The sequence below is a fragment of the Spea bombifrons genome, chromosome 12 (genome assembly GCF_027358695.1).
Source record: "Spea bombifrons isolate aSpeBom1 chromosome 12, aSpeBom1.2.pri, whole genome shotgun sequence".
In the NCBI taxonomy this organism is placed as follows: Eukaryota; Metazoa; Chordata; class Amphibia; order Anura; family Pelobatidae; genus Spea; species Spea bombifrons.
The window spans coordinates 9,083,975-9,110,784 of record NC_071098.1 but is presented as its reverse complement, the minus strand read 5'-3'; the positions used below and the strand labels follow the sequence as shown (position 1 = coordinate 9,110,784).

The following is a 26,810-nucleotide window of genomic DNA, read 5'->3' as shown; positions in this document are numbered from 1 at the left end:
CATCCATGCTCACACACGCAATTACATATCCATGCTCACACAAACACGCAATTACACATCCATGCTCACACACACATCCATGCTCACACACATGCACAATTACACATCCATGCTCACACACACATGCTCACACACGTAATTACACATCCATGTTCACACACGTTCTCGCCAGCTGCTCACATGCAACCTCAGTTTTACCGCAGGTTGATGGTCACATGATGCCTGTTATATTATTATTAGAAAGAGCCCTTCCGACCTAGATTGGTTTGGCGCGGGCCCCGACGCAGCTGTGACCCCTGTAGTTATGGCAGTGCCTCACTGTGAGCTGCCATCTAACCTTATGGTACTTTATACAAACCTCCTGGCAGGGGTGGTGGGCTTGTGAGACCCCCACGTGTTACAAAAAGTAAAAAAGAGGGTAAAAAGAGGTAGATGGGTATCTTGTAGAGTAATAAGTGGTTTCAGGATGCAGAAGAGGATGTATAAAAAAAATGAACAGAGGGGTAAGGGGGGGTAGTGCTTGCTTTTACATGGTGGTCTGCAGAGGGCTTGGGATGTTTCACGAAACCTACAGGAGGGGGAATACCCGGGCTCCTTGAATGAGGGGGTCAGGGCCGGGGGGAGTGAAAAAAGGGGCAAAAGGGTAAATGTCTGTGTGGGGATTGTGCATTTGCAGGGGGGGGGGGCAGCTTGGAAATGTAAAGGGACCGTGCAGCTGTCATATACATTAGAGTGCGCGTGCTGGGCTGAGTGGCCCTTTAAGTCGTTCACCAGGAATGCGGGGCCCTCGCCGTGTTGCTGCAGTGATGTATTGTTTCAGCTGAACGCTGATAAACCGGTGACGTCACTACACTACAGCGCTTTGGTGATTAAGTATCACAAGATTCCCCTCCCCCCTTCCGCCCCTTCCGCCGTGGAGTGTGGGGGAGGGGCAGGCAGACGGGGCGGGGCTGATCGCCGGACTTTCGGAGCTGCTATAAACCCGGGTGATGTCAGCGGCTGCCGTGTAGTTGAGTTCGTGGATTTGCTTTTGTGTTGCTCTGCCTGCGTCTGGGCTCCGTGTGCTGTGCGTAATGGGAGTAGGAGACATGAAGGCCATGCCGAGGGGCAGCCCCCTGCTGCTCTGCTGCCTGCAGCTGCTGGTAAGAGCCCCTTCTTCTCCGGCTCCTTTGTTCCAGGGATGGGGCTTCTTGTGCCACGTGAACCCAGCCACACACCGGCTCTCACTGCTGGCTGTGCTTTCTATACGTGTCCTATAGGCACTCAATATGCAGGGATATATGTGCTTTCTATATGTGTCCTATACTCTGTGTTCAGATATATGCTCTATATATAATGTCCTATAGGTACTCAGTGTGCTGGGATTGAGGTATCCTGATCTATAATGCATTTTATATGCCCCTCATTTACTGTCATCTTCCCTTGACTACCTATGTGTGTATGTATGTATGTATATGTGTGTGTATATATATATATAATTTGTGTGTTTAAGGAATAGAATGACTGGTATAACGGGCCGTATCTGCCGGTGAATATCCCGTTTATCGCTGTCGGGCTCTGTATTGCTCGTATGTCTGGTGGCAGCTGGTGGCAATGCTAGTTTAGGCTGTCAGCGGAACGTCCTGCTTTAGCCCGGTTGATTGCCGTGCTTGTGTTGAGCGCTCGCCCTCACCAACAGGCCAGGCGCCTCGCATCTTTCCTTGCCCTTTATTCCATTATCTGTCCGCTCTATGGGGGGGCTTGTGTTATTAAGGCTGGTGGGGGTTGTTTGATTTCACAATTCGTTGCTTTAAAGGGTGGGCTTGATGACTGTGGAAATGGCCTGGTTTGGGGAGAAATATTCTCTATTGCCTTATCTGAGACATTTATTACAGGATCAGACAGATCGAATATTTGTCATTTTAATAAAAATGCGGCTTTCCCGTGCGGACTCGGCTCCTCTCAGCTCATGTATTAAAAAGAAAAAAAAAAATCTAATTCTCTGGAGCTCCAGCACATGGTGACCGTCTCCCGAGATCTTAGTCCTAATAATTTTACATTATACTCCAATTAATTTTATATATTTCATATATATATATTATAACTTTACTTCATTAGAATGCGCGATCTTTGTATTGTGTAGCTGCCGTGATGGTAAAATGCTAACGATTACCCCTTTTTATCTTAGATATCTGTGTCTCTGGCTGATGACGACGACCACGACGACTGTCCGAACCATGAGTGAGTGTTTTTGTTTGTTTTTTTTTATTATTATTTATTTTTCCATATATAATCTTATATAACTTTTGGGGACGTAGTATGTTTTTATCCTAGAATTCTGACTTGGTCTTTGTTTCTTTTCAGTGATTGCCCCATAACCACTAACTGGGCCAACTTGTGGTATGTCTGGTAAGTGCAGTCACTACCTCGTTTTTACACGCGTGTTAAGTCCGTGTGCGTTATTGTTTGGCGCCCGTTGGTTTGTCGATGTGCCAAGCTGTAACGATGTAGCGCCCGCAGCCTACGCGGCTGCCTAGCGTTTATTAAACATGAGACTCTGGTAACGTTTGCCGGTGTGTATGCGGAGCGCTGCGGGATTATACGATGACTGTTGTTTTGTGTGTAGCGGTGGCTGTCTGCGGAGTTAATTTTGTTAAAAGCTGCGGTATTTGCTCAGCCGAGTGTTTCCCGTTAAGGCCGCCATCTGCTCGCTGTCTTTTTAGTTTCCATAGAAGTGTCGCTCAGGCCAGCGAGCGCTGACCCGTGTTCCATTATAAGCTGTTGCTAAAATAAACCCCTGCCGCGTGTCACAACAGTGACACGGCGATCACACGGCCTCCCACATGCTTGGACGTGTCATGTTTTAGACACTGTACGTGTTGATCTAGTGCTTTAAACCCCCCCCTTCTCTGTAAATAAACTCTTACCAAACACCTTGTTGGCAAGAGAAACAAAAACTCCAAAACTTGTATGAGGAGCTGCTAAGAGGGAGCCTAAAACATCCTTGGGATAGATTTAAGATGGCGTATGTCTAAGTGACCAAGGACTGATAAAGGTCTGAGCCTGTACATCAGGAAAAGTGGGAAGACTGGACGGGCCAAATGGTTCTCTTCTGCCATGAAGTTCGGTGTTGTTGAGTGTGGTCAGCTAGGATTCTTGTTGCCCCCCTTTCTGTAGGGACTGGTTTGGCTGGCAGGGTACCTCTGAGTCGTCTTTAAGAAATGAGGGAAAGATAGTTTGGGTGCTCGGTATTTGCTCTACGGAACGACGGGAGTGTTGGTGAGGTCAGCTATACTTGGAAGACGAAGTCCATGATGTTACCAGAATGTGTTCCCAATCATGAGGCTTAAACATGGACATAAATAATCCACAAGTTATAGGTATTCCCCCTAAAAATGTTTTACTAAATAACTAACTTGGGCTGCCATCTGGCCAAAAGCTTCTGATTTAGCCCCAGAAACCGCATAGTGATGGGTTGGGTTGATTGTCACTTTACAACATATACACAGAATGAGTGTCTATAGCCCAAAAATAAGCCCTAAATATATACCCCTTGTGTGTAAATGTGCCAGTGGGTATGTTGGTTACCCAGGGGGCAAGGGCTGATGGGTCCCACATGCTTTACCTGCCCATCAGGCCAGAAGGTTGTGTGCTTTGTCATGGAATATGTCGGTGCCAAGCGTACATTACAGCGGTTCACTGACTCTCTCTATTATTCCAAACAAAGCTCTTATCAAAAGGCTCTGGGTTTGGAGAAGCGTCTGGGACGAGCCGGTGGGAAACTTCTTTCCTGTCTGTGTTTACACAGACTGACTGATAATGAATGCCTGTCTCTCCCGTCCGCTTTCAGGCTCATCTTGGTCACCATATTCCTGGTCCTTCTCTGCGGGACGACCGCCAGCTGCATAAAGTTCTGCTGCCTGAAAAAGAAGCCCCCGGTGCAGGCGTTTCCCAGCCATCCGTACGAAGTGACGGTCATCGCTGTGGATAATGACAGTACCATTCACAGCACCGTTACATGTAAGTAATGCATGTAACACGCATGTTTTGTGTATTGATGTACTTAAACACAATGTAGTCACCAAGGATTCTATGGTTACAATGTTTCTTGCGGTTTAATCTGACTGCTACTGTCTCTTCTGCTGTCTCATCTGTATGGGTTTTGTGTTGCAATGTGAAGGGAAGACACTTTAACCCTTTACTTGGGTACTGGTAGATGATATTGCGGCATGTTTGCTGAATATACTCGGCAGTTTTGTTCTGACACGTCTCTTTCTCACGCAGCGTACAGTTCCGTGCAGTACCCTCACATGTTTGCATTTGGAGATCCTGATCGAAGTGCGCTGTCTCCCCCTGCCTATAGTCTGTATGCCCTTGAGCTACCCCCGGCCTATGAAGAAGCCATAAAAATGGCCAAGCCCAGTGGAGAAGTTTGCTCACCCGTAGCAGGCCCAAAACTCGAAGACATCACCGAGCAGCAAAGTGCTGAAGAAGAAGTGGATCAGCAGCCGGGGCAGCAGACCGTATCAAATGATACGGAATCGCCTCCTCTGTATGAGGAGCCTGAGAACGCCCAGAGCTAGATCCGGTTCTAGCTAAGTATAGATAAGGACCTCGTACCAGAGCCTGGCATGTTATTAACAAGGATCATGTTCTGCTTTGGTTGCCACTGGAGGACGGCCAACCCATATCTGTTCTGTGACCTACATATAAGGCATGAACTTTCTAGGTAACGTGCCAGCCTTCTCCCTTTTTTTTTGAAGGGCAGGTCATGTGATTGGATTATTAATACCCTCTTTATGTTCAGTGTAGACCTGGTGTCTCTTTGGAAATTCCTGAGAAGGAAACCGACCCCTAAGAACTTTCGACTAACAGGACAGATTGTTTAGACGTAGAGACTTTGTGTGCCAAAATCTCAGTTGAGAAAATAAGACTCCGTAAAATAAGATTATAGGTTAATTTTTCACAAAACAAAAGCTCGATTCTCGTAGCTGTGGTTTTACATGGAAAGGGAAAATGTGTCAAACTTACCCCAGGCCCTGTCGGGGTGGATTCACTAACTGAAATGGAGATCCTGGTTTAAATTTAAAGTCTGCCCAGTGTCGGCCTGGAAAATGAGGTCAGCAGAAACATATTTAGCGGTGTGACTAACAGGGGTGCGTTAAACTCCCAATCTATGTCTACCTGTACCAATGAACCCCAACGCTGGATATATTTAACTAATACTTTTTTATTTTTGATATATGCTGTTCTCTTCTTGCTCCAGAACCAAAAGTTTTCTGTTGAAGACAGGGAGAGCTCTATCACGGGTATTCAGTGCCAATGTAACCACCATTGCCTTTCATCATCGTAGGGATAGTATGCGGCTTTACCATCACTCCAAAGAGTCTTTTTGGATTGCATGTAACTCTAGTACAAAAAAAATAACAAAGTTCTGATGACCTGCCAAAACCCTGAATGAATGAATGAATGAATGATCAACCTATGGGTCTGCATGTAGCCACGTAACTCAGTGTATGGACGGCAGTCCTGGCACAGAAACATTCCACTGATGGCTAAATTCTTAACAGCCACTTACCCCTCTACTCTCAAATTGTTCTTGATGCATAACCAGCATATAATGCGTATTAGGTTATTCACCCCCCCCCATGCATTCCACCAACTTTTCTCTCTGGATTGAAGTTCTGACAACCAATATTTTCCTTCTTGAAGAAGGACTCTTTCTAGCAAATTGCTGGTAAAGGAGCTCGTTGCTACGTAACGGATGTGCTTCTCCAGTTAAACTAAATCATTATGGCACTGTGTGTATGTATATATTTTTATTGTATAGTAATTTAGTGTTAATGCTTAATGTATTGATGTATAACAATATCTATTGTAATATATTTTTTAATTAACCGTAGCCAAATGCCAATAAAAATGCTTGAACTGTTTTTTTGGTTTATTTTTCTTATCTAAGAAATATGCTTTTCCCTCAAATTTTACAATGAATGAGCCAGTTTAGGTTTTTATAATATATATGTCCAGTTCAGCGCTCATATTATACATCACCGGCTGTGTCAATCTTAACATCCCGTCCTTGGTATTTTTATAGATATTTGTCGTGTTGGTTAGACTGTTCTGGACCCATTTGGTAGAAGCTGATTTTGGTTCCAGAAGCCTATAGAAGGGAGGGTGAAGCTAGGGGTAACTGTAATAAATGAATAGTCCCAAAAGTTATTTTTCCCCTCTCCTACTGATATAAATTAATCAGCATTAAGTCGTTCTGTCCCCTTTTGTCCGGTAGCGCATGTTTTCAGAATTCCATATCCCCAACAAAGTGCATATCTACCCCGCTGAGGAGCTCCAGGAAACCTCCGCTCTTATTATTGTTACATTTTATTTATAGTGTTCTGAGAATCAGTAACACTATTAGGAGGAAATAAAATAAACGACGTGAGCAAATAGAGGGCCCTGATCGAGTGAGCGATGCACATACTATATAGTGATATTTACATTCCTTGTCAGACATCCGTGTCTTAACTGACTGTCACGTATGACCGTTTACAATCTTCCCAGGTTGGGTTAGGCATACTTCTCATGGTGACTTCCAGTGAATGCTCCCGCTCACGTACTTCACGGAACGATCGCTCCCTGCAGAGTCACAATCCATGGAATTACTCATTGTCTAAAAGTCCACAGCAAGTTTCAAACAAGTGTTCCTTGAAAGATAATGGCACCTTATAGTAGGTAGGACGTAAAGGGCTAGAAAGCTTGCTCATTATACATAAACGTGGTATCGTTGAAGAGGTTGTCACCTAAGCAAGCGATTACAATGAAACACATTCACTTAGCATTGGTAGCGAATATGGCGGTCAATACATGGGGTGTTTTGCCTCTTTGGGCTACCATCGTGTGTCCTCGGCGTGGCCAATCAGGGAATAATGTGTACATGATGCCACGTAATGATGACATAACAAGCGTATCCAATTAGGTGCCCCATATCTCTTCAAACGTTATCTAGTATGCGGTATAAGCCATCTAGTATGGGGCCATACCTAACCAGCTGAGTATGGGGTGCTTTCAGCTAGTGGTCTACCAGGTGTTTGCTCGGTGTGACAGATGGCAACCGTGCCAGCAAGTTCTATAACACTATTAAAAATAGGGGAATATGCACATTACCTTTTCCCCTAGCATCACTATTCAGGAGTTAATCCTGTTGGGACTCCTCCGTACCAACCGCCTGCTGAAAAGTCTAACGTACCATTAAATAAAAAGGTGTGGAGGTCTCAGGCCCAGCTGTGGTGACTTCAATATTTACGGAGCCGCAGAATACGATGGCGCCTTATAAATCGATACGTAAAATAATCCAGAACTCTATCTACAAATTTGCATATGTGGGAACCTCTGAGGCAGGGCTATGAACATGGGCGGGGCCATCGCCAGAGAGTATTAAGTGGGAAGAAAACATACATGCACAGAAGGCCGAGTGGGGGACACCGCAAGTTGTTTCTGAAATACATTATTCCTGTAAATACCGTATGTTATTGATACCCCAATGGAATGCTATTGATATCCCCCCAAAAATGGGAAGGACTTCCCCTTTAAAGTTTTTTCCATGGGCCCGCTGGAGTTGTTCGTACAGATTATTGATAATTATAAAAAAAAATCACAACATTTTATTCCATGCTTTGGGCTCCATCTCCTGGCTCGTATTCATACTACAAACAAACAAGGCTTGTTTTTTTGCCAAAAGGTGTCACATGCAAAGTGTAAAAAGTGGTTTTACCACCATCAGAATTGTGCAGCTGATTGGATCATTCTATAGGTTGCTATGGTGATAAGTCCACTTTTTTTACACATTTGCACCAAAATCACATTTTATACATAACCCCCAAAACGTTAAAAGTTGTGACGTACACAGCTCGTTCTCCTTCTCCTGTCTTGCTCATCTTTAAAAAGTAGACAAAAGAAATAGATTGGATTTATTGATCATGTATGTTAGTATGTGTGTAAGTATGTGAATATATGTGTGTTTATGTTAGTATGTGTGTAAGTATGTTACTATCGGTAGGCATGTTACTGTAGGTATGTTAGTGGGTATACAAATAAATGTTATTGTGTGTGTAAGTACATGTGTTAGTGTGTGTAAGTATGTTAGAATGTTAGTTTGTGTATTGACTGTGTATGTATATATATGTATGTTTTTTTTATTTTATTTTATTATTTTTTACATCCATAAAAATACATTTATAACAAACACACATCAATAAATAGATATAGCATTGATACCTGGCAATATAGTTAATTCTGTTTATAGTATTGCTTATTATCAGTAGTCTTATTACTATTGTATATACATTTCCCTTGCCATTCCAGGTGGCACATGAGAAGAGAAGGCTCCGCCTACCAGGTAGGGCAGGAAATACTATAAAAAAAGGAGACCTCCCCCTTCCTCCCCAGTGTTGTTTCCTGCCCTACTCAGGTAGCGGTTAGGCTGAAGCTTACCTTTCCTTCCTTTTTTTGTTTTCTCGGAGCCCCGGGGGGGCGTCCTTTTCTGATACCCGGCAGCGGTCCCGTGTGGATCCAGGGTTCGTGCGGCAGCCTCGGAGGCTGCAACTCCGCGTGTATCGCGGCAACGCACACGAGGCTCAGTCCTCGTTCGGCTCTGCCCACAGCCCAGGGGGCTCACTGGGATGTATATCCCCGGGCTCCGGTTCACTCCGTCCCGGGGAATCCTCAGAGTGTGGCACGGCAGGAGGAGATCTCTAACCGGCTGTGCCGGTTTTCTCGGCACACGTTCAGATCTCCAATCGGCTTCACTTCCGGTGCAGCGACCCGGGGTCACGAGAGGTCAATTGGCTGGGAATTTCCGGATGTGAGGTTTCCGGCCCTGGGCACCTAAATGCCTCTGTATACAACGCCAGAATGGGTAAGATCTTTCCTTGCTGTTGGTTTCTGTGCTGTAGTTTTGCATCTACCTCTCTGCTATTGTGCCTGCCCGTGCCTGAGGATTGTCTACTGCCATTTCAAGTAGGTGTTGCCCTCTTTGCTTGGAAGAAGTTTTACGTTGCCTATGCCATTGTTTTCTACAGTTACAGCTTGTGTTTCTTCTCCTCAGTCATGTCAGATAAAAATCAGGATATCCCTCCTGAAGCCTCCCCACATAGGAAATATGTGGGAAAGTCAAAACACAAGCCTGTTCATCCTGCAAAAAGACCCTGCATGACCCTTCGGTCAAAACGTGCAACTCCTGCTCTCGGCCTAAAGAAGTTTCCGCAACGGAATTTACCTCCTGGTTGAAGGGGGAACTTCAGTCTACCTTTGACTGTTTTCGAGCCATGGCAAGCCCCTCTCAGGCACCCCTGCAACAACCTTACCAGCAGGGTCCACCAAATTACCTCCCGGATAACCCGGAAGATTATTTGGCTCCTTTTTGAATATGACTACAGAAACAGGGAAACTCTACTCTGAATCTACAGGAGGACATACCATTTGCAAAACCAGATCCTTTTCAGGGTCACTCTAGGAAACCGCAGACCTTTCCAGTCCACGATTCTCTTTCTGCCATTATCACAGAGCAGTGGAAATTTCCTGCAGGAGATTCTTCACATCCTTGAGAACCAAGAAGCTTTTTCCTTTCGATAATTAGAATTCTGAGGCCTGGGAAGTCCCCGAACCGAAAGTCGACACCGCAGTAACCAAGGCCAAAAAAAAAAAAAAAAAAAAAAAAAAAATAAAAAAAAAAAAAAATAGCCATTCCGTTGGTAGACGCGGCCCATTTCAAAGACCCCATGGACCAGAGGGCTGAGGTCTGCCAAAAGGTCTTCTGAAGCAGCAGCGGCGAATTTCGTCCAGCGATTGCTATGGTGTCAACTTCTAGAGCCATTAAAATCTGGCTCCAACAGGCGGTGGAAGACTTTGCAGCTATTCGAGAGACTGAGCAGGTCGCTAGCAACCTGTCCGGCACCTGCTTAGCAGTTGATTTCATCTCCGATGCCTCCATTGAATCAGTCCGTACGTCTGCTAAAGCCACTGCGCTTTCAGCGGTTTCTAGGCGAGCACTCTGGCTTAAGTCATGGTCTGCTGATAATGCCTCTAAACACAAGCTGTGCAGCATTCCGTTCCAGGGGAGCCACCTCTCGGCAGCGATCTCGACACGATCCTAGAATCCACCACGGGGGAAAAGCACTGGTTACCTCAGAGGAAAGGACCACCTTGTTTCAGATCGAGTTATTACAGAGCTCCAAGAGAGAGAGAGAGTCCTACAGGCCCTGAACCTCCAATCAGGACTACCAGTCCTTTCGGGGTAGGCAGGGACAGTAAAGCAGGAAGGTTCTGATGCCAGCAGGCTTCAGGTAGAGGGCAGGTTGACCGGTTTCATTCATGCCTGGGAAGAGATCACCTCAGACCCCTGGGTCCTTCGTATCATAGAACAAGGCTATGCTCTGGAGCTTACTCACCTACCTGCCCGGAAATTCCTGCTGTCCATGCCCCCTGCAGATCCTTGGAAAAGATCGGGTTTCTTCTCCACGCTCAACAACTTAATTCTCGAAAGAGCTCTGGTCCCGGTTCCTCATCAAGAGATAGGAGAGGGAACCTACTCCCAAGTCTTTGTCCAAAGCCATCCGGGAAATTCAGGCTAATAATCAACCTACAGGTGGTGAACACCTGTATCAGATACAACAGGTTCCGGATGGAATCCCTGAAGTCCGCCACAGAGATCATTTCTTCAGGGGACTTCATGGTCACCATAGATCTGCGGGATGCCTATTTACATGTTCCCATCAGAAGAGACCACCAAGATTCCTCCGTCTGGCGGTTCCATTACCTCAAGCGATTCGACATTTTCAGTTTCGGGCTCTTCCGTTTGGAATTGCTTCAGCACCTCGGATCTTCACGAAGCTCATGTCGGTGGTCGTGGCCTTCCTGAGGCAAAAAGGCATAAAGGTGGTCTCATATCTGGACGATTGGCTCCTCGTAGCGGTCTCAGCAACTTTGCTCCAGTCCCATCTGGAGTTTTTTTCTCAGGACCCTCCACGACCTAGGATGGCTAGTACACAGACTCAAGTCACAGTTACTTCCAAACAGACGTCGTACCTTTCTGGGAATGATCCTCGATTCACACGTACAGAGGACGTTTCTCCCTCGGGACAAGATCCCAAGATTGAGGGAATTCACACAAGCGGTTCTAACGAACAAGTCAGTGTCCATTAGAGCCATCATGTCTTGGCTCGGCCTAATGACCTCCTCCATCTCAGCGGTTCCCTGGGCACTTGCTCATGCAAGACCTCCTCAACAGTTCCTGCTGGATCACTGGGATCGCTCCAGGATGTCCTTTCGCAAGAACGTCCAACTTTCCCCCTTCGTTCGGGAGTCACTCCGATGGTGGCTGACAGCCAGAATCTCTCACAGGGGCTCTCTTGGCAGACGAGAGTCTGGGTGGTAATTTCCACCGACGCCAGTTTGAGAGGCTGGGGTGCTGTTATGGGAAGCAATATTACCCAGGGAACTTGGTCTCCTCGGGAATCAGACCTGCACATCAAATTTCTGTTAGCGGTCTGGAGGGCTCTAAGGTTCTGGTCTACAATCCTGCGACACAGGTCCATCAGGATCCTTTCAGACAACGTCACCGTTGTAGCCTATTTGTCCAAACAAGATGGCACCAGAAGCAGGCGCCTGCAGACCCTGACCGCTCAGATCTGCCGATGGGCGGAGTTCAGTCTCTGCATTCTCTCCGCGGTTCATCTCAAGGGTTCACTGAATCAGGAGGCGGATTACCTCAGCAGGAACTCGGTACTTCCGGGAGAATGGTCCTTACACAAAAGGGTCTTCGCTTTCATCACGGAGAAATGGGGTACTCCTCAGATAGACCTGATGGCCACGCACCTAACCGAACAGGTACAGGAGTTTTTTTCTCTCTCTCCAGTCGGCCGTCCCCGAGCCCTGGAAGCACTCTCGCAGACCTGGGATTTCAATCTCGCGTATGTTTTTCCTCGGCTTCCCCTTATTTCCAGAGTGCTCCGGAAGATTCGAGAAAACCCTCAGTGTCATCCTGGTTGTTCCTTTCTGGCCTCGAAGAATCTGGTTTTCGGACCTTATCAACCTGGCCGTAGACGAGCACATGCTTCTTCCTCAGGTGAGGGATATTCTCGTTCAAGGCCCTGTTCTCCACCCAGATCCCTCCCGGCTCAACCTCTCAGCATGGCTTCTGAAGGGAGATCCTGACCTCAAGGGGATTAACTTCATCGGTAGTGGAAACGATTCTCTCCAGCCGCAAGAAAACTATGGCTGCTAAATACCAGAAGGTTTGGGAAACGTTCATCACCTGGTGCTATGGGCACGAAGTATCCTCTCCATCCATCCATGAGGTGCTACGCTTTTTACAAGACGGCTTTGATAACGGGTTACAACCTGCTACTATCAAGGTCCAGATCTCAGCTCTCAGCAACTGCTTGGACTCCAATCTGGCTTCCCATCCCTGGATCTCCAGATTTTCTAAGGGGATGTGCAGACTTCGCCCTAGGCTCCGTCCGTCGGTTCCACCTTGGGACCTTAACCTCGTGTTGCACCAACTCACCACATCTCCTTTTGAGCCTCTAGAGGATACCTCTCTAAAGCTGCTCACCTACAAGGTTGTCCTTCTAGTAGCACTCGCTTCTGCTAGGAGGGTGAGTGAGCTCCAGGCTCTCTCCAGAGTGGAACCTTTTCTCAAGATTCTGCCGGACTGCGTTATCCTCCGTTTACCACCGGAGTTTCTCCCTAAGGTTGTCTCACCTTTCCTTTCTGATCAGGAGATCGTCTTACCTACGTTATGTCCGGATCCCAAGAATCCCATGGAGTTGGAACTCCACTCGCTAGACCTGCGGAGATGTATCCTGTCTTATCTCTCGCGTACATCCGCCTGGAAGAAATCCAACGCACTATTCCTGTCCTTTGCGGGGACCCGCAGGGGCAGAGTAGTGTCCAGGGCTTCCATAAGCCGCTGGCTTAAGGACGCAATCACCTTATGTTACATCTCCGCGGGAAGAGTGCCTCCCTCCGGCCTGAAGGCACACTCGACCAGATCCGTCTCGACATCCTGGGCTGAACTCTCCGGGGTGAATCCGTCTCTCATTTGCAAGGCAGCGACCTGGAGGTCGATTCATACGTTCGTAAGGCACTACAGGCTGAACCTTCATCTCTCTGACGAGTCTCAATTTGGTCGTCGTGTCCTGCAGACTGGAATCCTTCCCTCCCTATCTTGCTAAATCTTCTCATGTGCCACCTGGAATGGCAAGGGAAAGAGAGAATTCTTACCTGGGAATTCCTTTTCCTTGTCCATTTCCAGGTGGCACACTTTTACTCCCACCCATTAAATTTACTTTTGCTTGTCTATTATTTGCCTGAGTCTTTCTTTTTAACCACACTGGGGAGGAAGGGGGAGGTCTCCTTTTTTTATAGTATTTCCTGCCCTACCTGGTAGGCGGAGCCTTCTCTTCTCATGTGCCACCTGGAAATGGACAAGGAAAAGGAATTCCCAGGTAAGAATTCTCTCTTTCTATAACTTGTGTTGTACCAATGTATACAATGGTGTTGCTGCACAAATATGTTAGTATGTGTGTGTATACGTATGTTACTGTGTGTCTGTGTGTGCAGGAGGAGCATGGGGGCCACAGTCATTTTTGTTACGACACTGGGGGTACCTAAAAGTCACGGGAGTTCGGATACAAGCTTCTCTGGGCCATAGCTGCTGTATGTCAACATTTGAGTTGCCTGAAAGGTGAGCAATCCGTCATCGTTACCTGCAGGGTAGGGTTCAGGGGAGGGCTGGCACATTCTGGTACCGGGGGACAGGTACAGCTGAGTGGCCCCCTGCCTCCTTGCCCCCCCCTCCGTAGTAACACACACTCACTATAGCACATACACACTCACACTAACAAACACATACATAAACTCACATTTATGGCTGAGGAAGTAACTACTCCAAGCAGCGCTAAAAGACATAAATATTTCCTCGCGGTCGTTTATAACGCAAGCGAGCCGCGGCGTCTGGGGGGTTTAATAACTACAATTATGTATAAATAATGATAACGCCCTGTTTAGACAGAATATTTAGGCGAAAATGCTATGCGGCATTTAAGGGAGAACTGTCACCTTATATACTATACCCAAGCCTTATGCCTATTTAGAATATCTTTGTACACCGCTGTGGAATATGGTGGCGCTATATCAATGAATTAAGAATATTAACGTTGACTTGCCATTTAAATAGCAGAAGGGGTGTTTGCGAGGATCCTTCCCCGAAGACTCTCTCTCTCTTGTTTATTTAATTACTTTTTTCTTTACCTAATCGGGATTGCGACAGCTCGCTGCTGCTGGAGTGGTTGGAATAATATCACGCTAGTTCTGGGAAACGCAGGACCTTGTTAACCCCTTCCGCCCGGTGTATACAGATATAGTTTTTGCCCCACGTGTCTTTTTAGTTGCAGCTCAGAGCTACTTCCTTCCTGTCGACGTGAAAACGCAGCACATTTGGAGATTGTAATCTCTGGAGCGGGTTAAGGCGATCTATATCTCTCCAGCTATTGCGGAAGCACAGCAGCCATCGACCCCCTTCCGGCCAGTAGTTACGCTAAAAAAAAAAAGACTGGGGTAAAAGTTGCTTGCCCATCCCATTGAATATGGGAGTAACTACCCCCTTTAACAATGCCACCCAAAAAACACTGTGCACTGTATTTGCACCAGAGTTTGTGAAGTGGTTTTATCACCATAGCAACCAATCGAATGATCCAATCTAGTGAAATATTCCAGTGGGATACATCCCCCTTGCGTAATCGGAGACGGTGAGATATTATTTAAGTCTCGGAGTTCCCAGGTATGCATATAATATACTATGGTAAGTTTTATGTTTCCACTACATTCCCATTGGGTACAAACCTAAAACAAAATAAAAGAACAATGAAAAAAAGTCTCCCATTAAACTTGAAAGTTCTCACTTTTATCACGGAACTCAGCAATGCTCGCATACCGTCAAGTGATCTGCTGAGCTCAAGTTCAGTTTATCCGTGACAGCCGTTAAAGAACACGAGCCTAACACGAGAGGGCAGCGCTGCTTCAAAATAACTGGTAATTCAGCTTTTTTATTTGCATTTAACAAGTGCGTTAAATAAGACACTTTTACAAAAGATGTGGCTGAAATCAAATTGAATGCGCCAAAAATAAAATAAAAAATGAGATGATAAGTTACAAATATTTATGTTTAATAAGAAGGGTAGCTACTATTAGAAGGTAATGGTGTGATGTGAAAAGCCTGGAAGCTGACCAGTGATAATGTAAATGACAAAAGTTGCTGACTCAGCTCTGGCTTGCACTTACCCGAGTGCCCCTTCTCCATGCTAATATTTCAAGGGTCTCTAGAGTCTGTTGATTTAGAAAGCCCCGGTATGATTATATGGCAGATACACCGTATGTGAGCGGTTGGAAGTGGTGGATATGGGTGGTAGAGATCATGGATGGGGTCAAATCTATGGAGACCTACTGAGTTGAGATGATCTCAGGATGCCAGGAACATATTTAAGGACATTTGATTCAATAAGAAAGAACTTCTCTTGAAGAAAACTTGGTGGTGAACAGAGAATTTCCCAAGATGTCGGAGGATAGAGTTAATTATAAACCATTTTCTGCTGTTTCTATACACATCATTGTGACTTTTAGATCTGTAGAACCCTGTGATATTCTCATAACCAACAAACATTCTGAGATCCTAGAAAAGAGGGGCATCGGGGAGAAAGGAGGGCAGAAGGATTTGCGTGCCAAAGACATTTGGGAGGTATGGATGTTAGCAGTAGATGTGATTAGCTACTAATAGCTTCTATTACCCTGCTCGTGTACCTACAAAATTCATTTTTGACCATATAAAGCCAAAAGTTTGTACAAAGATGTCTCAGAATATGAGTTGAATTTGATTTATATGATCTGCATCCCTTTAGGTTGTAAGCTCCTGGAAGCAGGGCTCACCACACCATCTGTTTCTGTCTTTCACATTTCATGACAATGACCACAATCTCCATAAGGCAAAAAAGGCATGAACCCAACCCAAAAAAGACGAGGGGGTAAACACTAGTTCTACCCATCAAATCCAATGTATGTTTCAATTATGTCACATCATCCTCCCAGTAGAAGTTAATGCAGTATGGAAATACATCCATCATATGAACGTTAATGTATATGGTATGAGTGATCCTTTTAAATGTTGTACTTTAATACGCTTTCTTCTATAGCGGGGTGTGAGGGGAATCAAACTGTCCCTTTAAACATGCGTGGGGCCGGCATTGGGATCCTCAGTCTAAGACAAGACCGAGAACTGAGAACTGATGAATGTTAGAGTCGATGGCAGTCTCTATCTGCCATCAAATTCTACGTTTCTATGTCTCCATCCTTTCTTTCGAGCGTTCTGCCCCATTACTAACCAGCTACAGCCATGCAAAAAGAAATCCAAAATTGATACTCCATTGGATTCGGGAATAAACATACTGTTATGGAAACATTGTGGTGCAGCGTTATCGCGCTTGATGGATGCCTTTATTTATTTGGCCAATGATTTCTTCTATATAGAGGAGGAAGGCTGGTTGCTCCCATTTATATAATGCCCCTGCATAGGTGGCACAACCCAATGGCCGACCATCACTGCCCGTCGGCAAGCGGCGACTATGAAATTGCCATGCAGACACTTCATATAGAGAAGGGGTTAATCCTAATCTGTACAGGAGGAGAGATATTTATATACGCAAGGAAAAAAGGGATGAGATGTTATCTGTCCGTGGCCTATATAAACAGATGTCAGCAGGGGTTATCTGCACAACTCTGGATTATGTTTATGTAGATGGCGGTCCTGCTGAATTTATATATATATATATATATATATATATATATATATATATATATATATGATAATAATAATAATTTAGGAGCCAGGTACCAGATCTGACACCATTATCACTGATGTTCCACCTTAAAGGGTCAACATCACACCTTGTCCCATCTTTAGACTCGTTTATTAAGACTACCTGCGTCTTTTGCTTTATTGGTTTCCAGCGCAATAGCTTTTGATGGATTTGGTTTAAAAGTACTGAGGAATGTGTGCCTCGTGAGAAAAGAGATCTGCGGCAAAATGTGGCACAACAACAATATCAATGAATATATATATATATTTATTTATTTTCATTATTATTATTATTATTTCATTTTTTTTTTTTTTACATTTTACAGATATTGTTATAGTGTTACTTTTCTGCATTTTCTGGAGAGTGTTCCTATAAGCAATGATCAGGGCAAACAAAGAAGCTGCCTACGATGCAAAAAAATTAAAATATTTTCATTGAAAGAGAAAAAAGAACAAGACGTGTAACGGATTTGCTTACGCCGAGGTCTAGTTTTGTTTCAGAGCAAAAAGATAGGGCAGCAGAATTTCAGTTTGACCTTAAGAGAAATTGTGCCTCTAAGTGACACTAAATTAGGCCTCAGTTGAAAATCCGTTAATATTCTCTCTGAATGCAGGTGATGGGAGTGGTGATCCTGGAAGACCCTGGATGACCCTGGAAGAATCCACATCTGCAATACCTGCTGCAGATGTGCTTTGCTACAAGCAACCCATGTGGTGAGAGACGAATCCCACCCAGATACCCCTCAAGGAGCAGGTGAAGATAACGAGTAGAACAAACCCAGGGGCTGATAGCAAGGAGAGTCTATTTTCAATATCATCCTGGGATTTGTGCAGTAATATACGGCAATCCATTAATACCTTAAGGCCCGCATTTCACGCTCCAATATGCTGACGCAGCTCGGCACCAGGGAGCATTAGAGTTAATAGGGTTAATCTCTCAGCAGCTGTGGTCCCAGGCAGGTTACCTTCATGCCCTGATATATTACTCGCAAATCGCTTTCCCACGATGGCAGAAATCCGACTCTTCTCTCCCTGCATTCTTTAGAAAGCAATTATTTAATAACTCCTCGCGCAACAATGACTCCGAACGAGCACGTACCTCCCGACATCTCAAACGGCCGAAGAGGGGGGACTTTGTGACCAGTCCATAACTATTTATGTATCTCAGTAAGTCTAACAGAAGAAGACTTGATTTTCATTTAAATTACTAAAAATAAAATTCCGTATACCCATTATTGTGACTTTTAGGGGTGTAGAGCCACTCATAACCAGCAAACATTGTGAGATACAAGAAAAAAGGGACGTCGGGGAGGAAAGAGAGACAGAGGGATTTGGGTCCTTAAAAGGGACGAAATATACCCGGGATGCAAGCATTAGATTTCCATGGAAATAAGCAAACATGTACATTGATGAAAAATGAAACTAAAAAACACACACGCGTCCATTTTTTAGTTCATTGCTTGCATTATATAGATGTATTTGCACAGGATTTCTAATACGGAATCTAGGCCATTGACCAAAGCGCCGGTTTGTTGAAGGAGTTTTGAGGATAGATGGTGTGGGGTGCTCAGTAGCTTCTGTTGAAGTGCGTTGAGTAAGAGATCTGATACATAACTTTGTGCGCTTGAAACATTTGCAGGTTAGTCTTCCCCATAATGGAAATGTTATATAAAAGGTCTATACAACAAAAATGCACTCAGCTCCTGGGGTCGGCATTTACATTGCTCATGGTGGACATTTACCGGGGTCTGCGGTGGACAATTTAATGATGTTCTATGGACCTTCACAAACTTTGCCTCGGACACTGGTGTTCCTGTATCACTCTGCCTATCCCTGCTACAAAAGCATGCTTCGTGGTCTGGAAGCCCACTCAAGCTCTAGAACAACTTCATCAAAGGTACTCCCATTTCGTTGTATCACCAGAGAGCGTTTCGGTGGTGCTCTATAAATCATAAATAATAATGTAAATAAGTGCCAAACCTTGTGGCTGTCTTCCATCAGATATCACCCAGATCTCATGCGCGTGTACACGAGGAGCTACATTGCCCCTTTGGGGTAAGGTTCGGGGTTGACCGAGATGGTGGCACATATGCCGGGTAAACATGCCATGAATATTAATAAATTTAGTGTAAATATATGATAGCGTAAAAATATGACATTTCTTTTAATTTTTAAACTATAAAATATAGGTTTGGAAAAATCTCAGACCCCCTTAAATAACAACCTCCACACCCAGTAGACCTGCTCTAAAATTAGCGAGAAGAGACTGAATAAATGTTGCCAAGAGGTGATTAGTAAAATAAAAACAGTGTTACAAACGAGGATGGAATAACGTGTTTTAAGTATACCGGAATTAATAGTAATTAACATATTACCAGAAGGACAGTGGAAAAATGCCAGTCTCCCAGAGAAGGATATATTTAACTTAATGAACAGGAGTGCCAAAAAATGAAGAATTAACAGCCCGGTGGAGGATTTGGGTTAGTAATCCTCCACTGAGCAGTTATTATAATTATTTGTGCATATTTATAATCTGCCAACATGTTCTTGTACAGCGGCAACGGGTTACTGGGAGGGAGGTTTTATCAGAGATGGATTGGATGTGAATATGAATATTGGTAATCTATAACATACTAGATAAATAAAAGTGCAGGATATTAATAGCTACGGTATATGCTCTTTAGGTTTGCTTTGCATTTTTTTAACGACAATAAATCATTTGAAGAAAAGGGGAAATGGTTTTTATCTTCAATGCCAGAGAACCCTCAAAACAGTCGATACTCATTGTTTCGCCAGCCTTTTTTTAGGCCATGATGCTTTTGATATTTTTTTCTTTTATTTCTTATATTTTCCATATAATTTTACATGTTCTTGGGATACGGCGATCTGGTTTTGCCCGTACTGCGTTACATTCTTTAGCTGAACATTCCGAGGAACAGGAAGTGGTATTTCCCTGTTTGACATCACTTCTGGTTCTGTGAAGTTCTGTGTCATTCATAAATTTGACTCTGAAAACGTAAAACGTTAAGCTCACCGGAACTTGCTAATCATGCTTTACCTGCAGAATTCTGAAAAAGGTGTTTCCTGTTACCAACAAACTTTTCTTTTTTCAGCTGTTAGCATTTCCTGCGATCTGCCGAGCATGAGGTCATACATTCTGCTCCATCCTCAATGACAAGCAACAAAAAGAGTTTATTTTACTCAATAAGGTTAATTGTCCTCCAAGGGATGGGAGCCTTTCTTTTTAATGACCATGTACTACTAAAACTTTTGTCACATTTGTGGCAGTCTAAAAACACTTAAGCACGTGTAGTGGGCATAAATTGAGACTCTAGATTTTATCTGATGTTTCGGGGTATAGCAGTTGATTTCCAGGCCTCTAGGATAGGCCTTTAATCTTCGGGTAGACAGTCTATTGAAACAGTCCTGACAATTTCCCATCCGCAATATTCCTCCTACTCTAGGGTGACCGCATCGGCCATGTTTTTCAGGACCTTAGGGCTGTTTATTTGCCAAACCACATAAAATTACCCTCTAATGTCAAGGTTTAAACATAAAATGAGACAGTGAATGAATTGGCCTCATGAGCTGCAAGGTGGAAAGGCTTTGCCCATGCACTTGATGGCTACCATGGGCCTGCTGTATGGTGTATCATAAGGGTCCAGCAAAGAGCTCAAGAGATATTGAAAACATTAAGGGTGAAATAGGACATCCCTGTCTGGTGCCATTGTGAATCAGGAATGCTGTCACCTGTCCCGGGCTTCTTTTTCTTTTTTCTATTTCTTTTCTTCTTTGTCCAGGGCCAACTGCTTCTTCATTGATTTTCTTCTCTTATTCTGGATCTGCATATCCCTGGTTAGTTCCGACTCAGAGCCTTGGTATTTAGGCATGAATGTCGGAATTCTCAGTCCAATTCTGTAATTATGTTGCTGTATAAAATTACTGGTTCTTTTAAAAAAATTTCTACATAATAATTTGATTTGTACAAATGTTTTGTTCATTTTAGCCTATTATATTTGTATATAAGTTCAACTGCGAACATCAAGGCAATTATAAATGTTATAATAATATAGTAGTTATGGAGTAGTTGGGGGGTGTATAGGGCATTTAAATATACATCGGCCTAAACTTCATGATTTGCCAACCAGGACTGTCCTGCTTCTTCTGGGCTACAGCTCCCATTGTGATCAATTAAAGTGGACGTATTTTCAAAACAGCTTTAGTGCGCATATAAAACTATATCTATACATTTCCATAGTGAAATTGGTAGCAAATGTATACGTTCAAAATAATGATGTTTGGATTCGATTGCACTGACATTCACATATACCCCCCAAATACAATGAATTGAAGCTTTAAATGGATAGCTGCTAAGCGGACTCGGGTCCCATATTTTTATTTTTTTGTCTATATGCCAACAGCATGCAGACGTTGGCAAACCTTTCTCTCATATATATTCTATTTGCAAACTAGCCAAAGCCGCGCCGAGATTAATTGTTCTGCATTGCACCGTGTTTCGTGGCCATTTTTCTTTAATGACAGGCGCACTTTAACCATATAATGTCTGGAAACGATAAGGGCCAACAGACAAAAAAAAGGTCAACCAGATTTGTTTTGAGGATCTTGTTATTTGCTCCTGGATCTGAACAATGTGTTAATATAACGGGGACAACGTGATGGAAGCTCGTGGCTGGGAATATCTCGTACAGTAAAAAGGGATCCGTTGGTTGCAGCTCAGGATCCAGACAACACCCTATTCAGTTCCGTCCTGATGTTTCAGCTGACTCTCGGGAGAAGGCGGTTCGATTGCCACCGGAGGAGTCATAATCTGACAATCCTCCAGCTCCGAGTCCGACTGCTAATCCTTTATCCCATCCTGCAGCTGTTCAGCAGAATGCATTACAATACAAATCTGTCTTATTTGTTAAAGAGAAGGAGGAGCGGGAGGAGGAAACAGATGCCGATGATGTCAGCGATCGAAAAATGACCAAACAGTGCTTTAGCAAAAAAAAAAAATGCATCTTATTTTTGCCAACCTCAGTCAATTTGATTTACGTTGTATGTATTGCTTGGGTACTGGAACTCCAAGTGCCACAGTACATTTTGTGTCATATAGATAATACATATATAATAATTAATTAAAAATAATATATAATGTATAATAACTAATAATAAATAATATATAATAACTAATAATAAATAGATACCCTCGGATTTCAAAACACAAGATATATGCATCCTTCCAAATTGTATTCAGTCTGAATAATAAGCGCAAGATGTTTTTATGTCAACTAAGGTTTAAAAAATACTTCATCAGGTGAAGATCTCAGGAAGACTTCTGTCTTTGACTTTTCTTCATAAAAACCCTTGTTTTATCACTTTAATCGCCTGCTGAAGGAGACTCTGTTTTCATAGATTTATATTAAATGGTAAAAAATGTAAAAATAATAATGATATGATTGCCCTGCGTATCACCCCTCTTGGGTATACTGTTACTTGTTCAGGTTGTGGAAACCAACACTGCGGTAACAATTACCCACGGGACACAGACTCACAACACCTGTGCCTCTATTGTGCGAAGCTTTGCTATTGCATCATCTAACCTCATTTAGCATTGGACAATTTTCCTCGCCAGAATTCCCCTCGCCGGCTACATCATGGAAGCCATGTCCCTGGTAATCCATACATATTGCCAGAGTGTGGCTACAACGTATGGCACTTCAAAGAGTTAACCCTCTCCACCCCGTGAGCTCAAATACTGAAGACCTGGTTTGGGAAGAAGATTAAGAGTAATCATGAAGAGACGAGTAGCCATTTACAAGGATCCTGTGTCAGCATTTTGAGGATTGGGGCTGACGGAGAGAGATATACAATGTCTCTAAAGATGAAGACGTTCACTTACGTACACCAAACATTATTTATTTTTTTTTTTTTATATTGCACCATCATATTCCGTGGCGCTGTATATTCATTTCTATGAATTAAAATAACTTAATGCAGTAAATTATTTATAACATTAGGAGGCATTGAATGCGTGGATGGCGTTTTAGAGATGCCCAAGATTCTATTATCCCCGCGTGGAGTGGTAAAAGCACACTTTACGTTTATACTGTGACATGAAGCTGTCCAGTAACGATCCAAGTATACGTTTAAAATATATACGGTATATATATTTATATTTTATACTCGATTTTTAGCATGCTTGGTTTGGCCGAATCCCCCAAAAAACGGTAAAGAATGCAACCAAAAATCCAGTACAAAAGATTTGGCACTATACCTTACGGAGGCTTATTGCAATTTAAGACTATTTTAGATATTTTATTCGTACTCGAGCACCAAGAGAAAAAAACCCCAAATGATGTGAAATTAAAATGGACTTTTTACTCTTCCTGCCATTAAAGTATTCTGCCCTCCCTCTCCGTGGTCCGACGATTCTTGCCATCGATCGGCTGCACTAAAACCTTTAAAGGCACCGCGCAGCTGTCACGTGCATTAAAGTGCATATAATGTCTGGAATATCCCTTTAATCTTTTAAACAACGTATTTATATTTCACAAATACATCTGGATTCAGGTCGTTGCCCCCAACTCCAGCAAATAAGTGAAAACTGGAAGAAGATGGGTTTGTAGTAAATTTGTCTGCATTGGGGAAAATAAGCTGCCTGCCGTAGAAGGATGAGTCCGACTGTCACAGACTGTTACAGCAAGCACTCTCTTGACAATCACCCTTCCACATGCAGGCTCTCGTTGGTACCAGCGTGGTGTCAGCCGCCGGTACACAATGGTGTTTATGTTCCGATGTGTTATACGCATGCAGACTATTTAGTCGAGCAGGCCCAGGTGTTTAAACCGTAACAGCGGCTCAAAAAAGATGCACTAAAACGTATGCTTTTTCTTTTGTGGCAAAGGAAAATGACATATAATACGATAGAAAATACCTTTATTTTAATGCCTGCAAACTTTAAATTTTTTATTAATTTTTATTTAATTATTTAAGATATTTCTGTAGCATTCTTTACTCAGACGCTGCATTGATTGTTTGGCGCTGTAAGAGTTAACAGAAAGTGTTAGAAGGCACTTAGCCCAGGCGGTATAAGGAAAATACAGCATTAATGATTATTACGTGTCCGTGTTTGCGCTGCATTAAAACACACGGTTGTCTTCTCGTTGTCTTTAAATGCACAGTTACTATGTACACGGCTCTATATAAAGCAGCGACGGTAAGGAGGATCTGATTACAGCTGCCCAGGTAACGCAGATAGGACACTTATTTCCAGTAACCTGGGTCTGTGCAAAACCACACCTGCTCCTGTGCTATACCGGCTCCTCGGATTGTCGTAATGGGAGTTGGAGTCAGAATTAGACTGATGCTCAGTACTGACTGGCTGAGGGTAGCGAGAGATTTCAAATAGTTAAGACAAAAAGCATATTATCCAGCTCTGTCTGATTGAGAATGATATACGATGAAATTGTAGACTCACTGGATGTCTATATATTGTCCTATATATATATTGCCTAGAATCGAGGACCTTCAGTGGATGGATTTAACATTATCTTTGGTTGGTTAAGATTGGTGAGAGTTTTAGTCCGTCTGTAGATGTCCGTTCCTGTATTAAATTCAGTTATTACAGTACTTTCCCACTTTCCCATGCTTTTGGTGGTTCTTCTCCCAGTGCTCCCAGTTCACATTCAGCACGTTCCCAGCAATCTTCTTTTTTTTTTTTTTTTTTTTTCTTTTCTTTTCTAGAATATTGCACTTTAAATTTACCTGCTTACAGCATTATGCAAGAACATGGCTCGCAGGTGCGCTCAGATATATGCCTCTTTTTATCTCTCGACAGTCTGCCAAGAACTTAACATGATTACTGGGAAATGTGGATGGATATAGTAACATTCATTTAAATAACACCGCAATTATGTATCATAGTTACAGACAAAGGGAAGCCGGAAGATACAAGAAACTCACTAAAAATGTGGCCAATACTGTAAATCAAATTCGTATTCTTCGGTACACGCTCCAAATTTGCACAATTTCAGTTTGTAATGGGTTAAAATGATTACATTGATTCCTCTTTTGTTGATGTTATAGTTACTTCCATTGAAAATGGTCGCTTCCTACTGGCCGATACAGAACTTCGTATATATATTTTGTTTCAAGCTAAAAAGCAATGTTTCCTTTAATGTTTTCATCCGCCACAATAAATCCTTCCAGATGTCCAGAAAGTACAAGTTACTTCCCATCTTCTACATAACAAGACGGATATAGAAAAACACTTTCAAATTTTCATTTTCACAATGCTTACAATAAGGCCAGTTAGTATTGATTTTTTTTCAGGAACAGAAGATCTGATAATCAAACTTGAGTAGATGAAGCACGAACCGATAACGTTGTCCAGGATCTGTCAGAGGATGACAGGAAGAGATAAAACGTAAACCAATGAGCTTGATGATTCATGGTGTTTTTCTAAAATCGCCAAGCAATACTTTCTTAGCTCACAAAGTATGCAAAACATCTTCTATGCGTGGAATGATTAGCTTTCAGCTTTTGCATGGAGAACCAGACTTCTCAGTCTGAATGAGACTTGCTTGACTGAGAAGAGGGTGGATTAATATCTTCCCCTATGGTCCCCACTAGGGAGCACCTCATGTTTTCATATTTCCTTTCCATTATGGATCAACCCCTTAGGCAGTTCAGGTCCAGCATATGAGGCATAAGAGGTCCAACAGCCTCAGAGGAACAGACGTGGTCTTCATAGGCCATGTCAGAAAAGGGGAGTTGGCATCTTTGTAGGCACAGTGGCCAAGGGTTCTACATCTAGGCTCCTAAGAAGAGCTCCTGGAGCCTTTGCTTGAGCTAAAATCTTGCCCATTCACATTTTTTAACCCAGGGAAAATACCCAGTGGACTCACCCTATGTGTAATCCCAGTTGAACCCTGACTTTTGGGCTGTTCCCTTAATGTAAATGGGTAATCTGGCAGTTAACATCCTTGCCTTCCGTGTCTACAGGAATACAAACCATGCCTCACAGAAGAGGCCTACAAAGGCTCAAACAATTGACTAATATTTCACACATGGAAATATGGGAAGCATTATGGGAAGCATTCATGGGAAGCATTATTCTAATATACTGGAGGACATTTTTTCCTCTCTAAGCAAAAAAAAAAGAGAGACTCTTGATTTGGGGCTGAACGTTGAGCAGATAAGTAGAAGGCCATAGTATCGTGACAAAGGTGATAAATAAGATCCACAGATTCACCACCTGCCCCGATGAAGATATTTCCTTGCATACACCACCGCTGCGAGCAAAAGACGCAGCAAATGGGGGAAGAGGGAAATGAGCCACACAGGAGCTGCCGTATGTTATCAACAAGCCTTATCAACCCAACGGCAGTGTGGAAACAAAGAGCAATCAGGGACAAAAAAAATGCCTATTCCTACATGAGCCAATCACAGTGCTTACACATAGTGGTCTATGGTTACGCGCAGTTGTGGGCATCGGATTTTTTTGTCCTTAATTGCGCTTTATATCTATACTGAATAATAACACTTATTGATAACATGCTGTCCTACCAAAGGCTACATTTCTCCGGTGCTGCTCCTTCCCCTTGTCCTTCACTTGATTGGATCTCTGTTGTCCATTCTTGGTTGAGCTAGTCTTAGACCCATTTTTACAGAAAGCAGAATTCAACTCACAACATTCTCAGACAGCCACTTTAACACGGATCATGTCTAAAATAATAGGGTACAAAAACATAAAACCGGTTATTGAAAGTCAGAGCAGGAATGATGAATATCCTTGCTAGAATACAATTAAGCAGTTTCCACCATTTTGACCTGGATGCTTTTATTCTAGACGTCGGTATTAAAAAATATTCATGAACTCTAGAAACAATGGCTGTCTGAGGGTGATGGACGGTGCCATTTAATA

General features: G+C 43.4%; 1 protein-coding gene across 1 annotated transcript; it reads left to right on the top strand.

Moving 5' to 3' along the window:
- The first annotated feature begins 956 nt into the window (after positions 1-956).
- On the top strand, positions 957-5,410 carry TMEM52 (transmembrane protein 52). Its single transcript, XM_053451621.1, has 5 exons — positions 957-1,142; positions 2,168-2,220; positions 2,344-2,388; positions 3,830-3,999; positions 4,264-5,410. The coding sequence occupies exons 1-5, from the start codon at positions 1,074-1,076 to the stop codon at positions 4,560-4,562; spliced, it is 636 nt and encodes a 211-aa protein (XP_053307596.1). The 5' UTR covers positions 957-1,073; the 3' UTR covers positions 4,563-5,410.
- The last annotated feature ends 21,400 nt before the right edge of the window (positions 5,411-26,810 follow it).

What these genes read in the sequence shown, in the direction of transcription:
- TMEM52 (XM_053451621.1), top strand. Translation starts at nt 1,074, where the DNA reads ATGGGAGTAGGAGACATGAAGGCCATGCCGAGGGGCAGCCCCCTGCTG. An exon ending in GCCAACTTGTGGTATGTCTG is followed by an intron (nt 2,389 to 3,829) that starts GTAAGTGCAGTC and finishes GTCCGCTTTCAG; the next exon opens with GCTCATCTTGGTCACCATAT. An exon ending in CATTCACAGCACCGTTACAT is followed by an intron (nt 4,000 to 4,263) that starts GTAAGTAATGCA and finishes TTTCTCACGCAG; the next exon opens with CGTACAGTTCCGTGCAGTAC.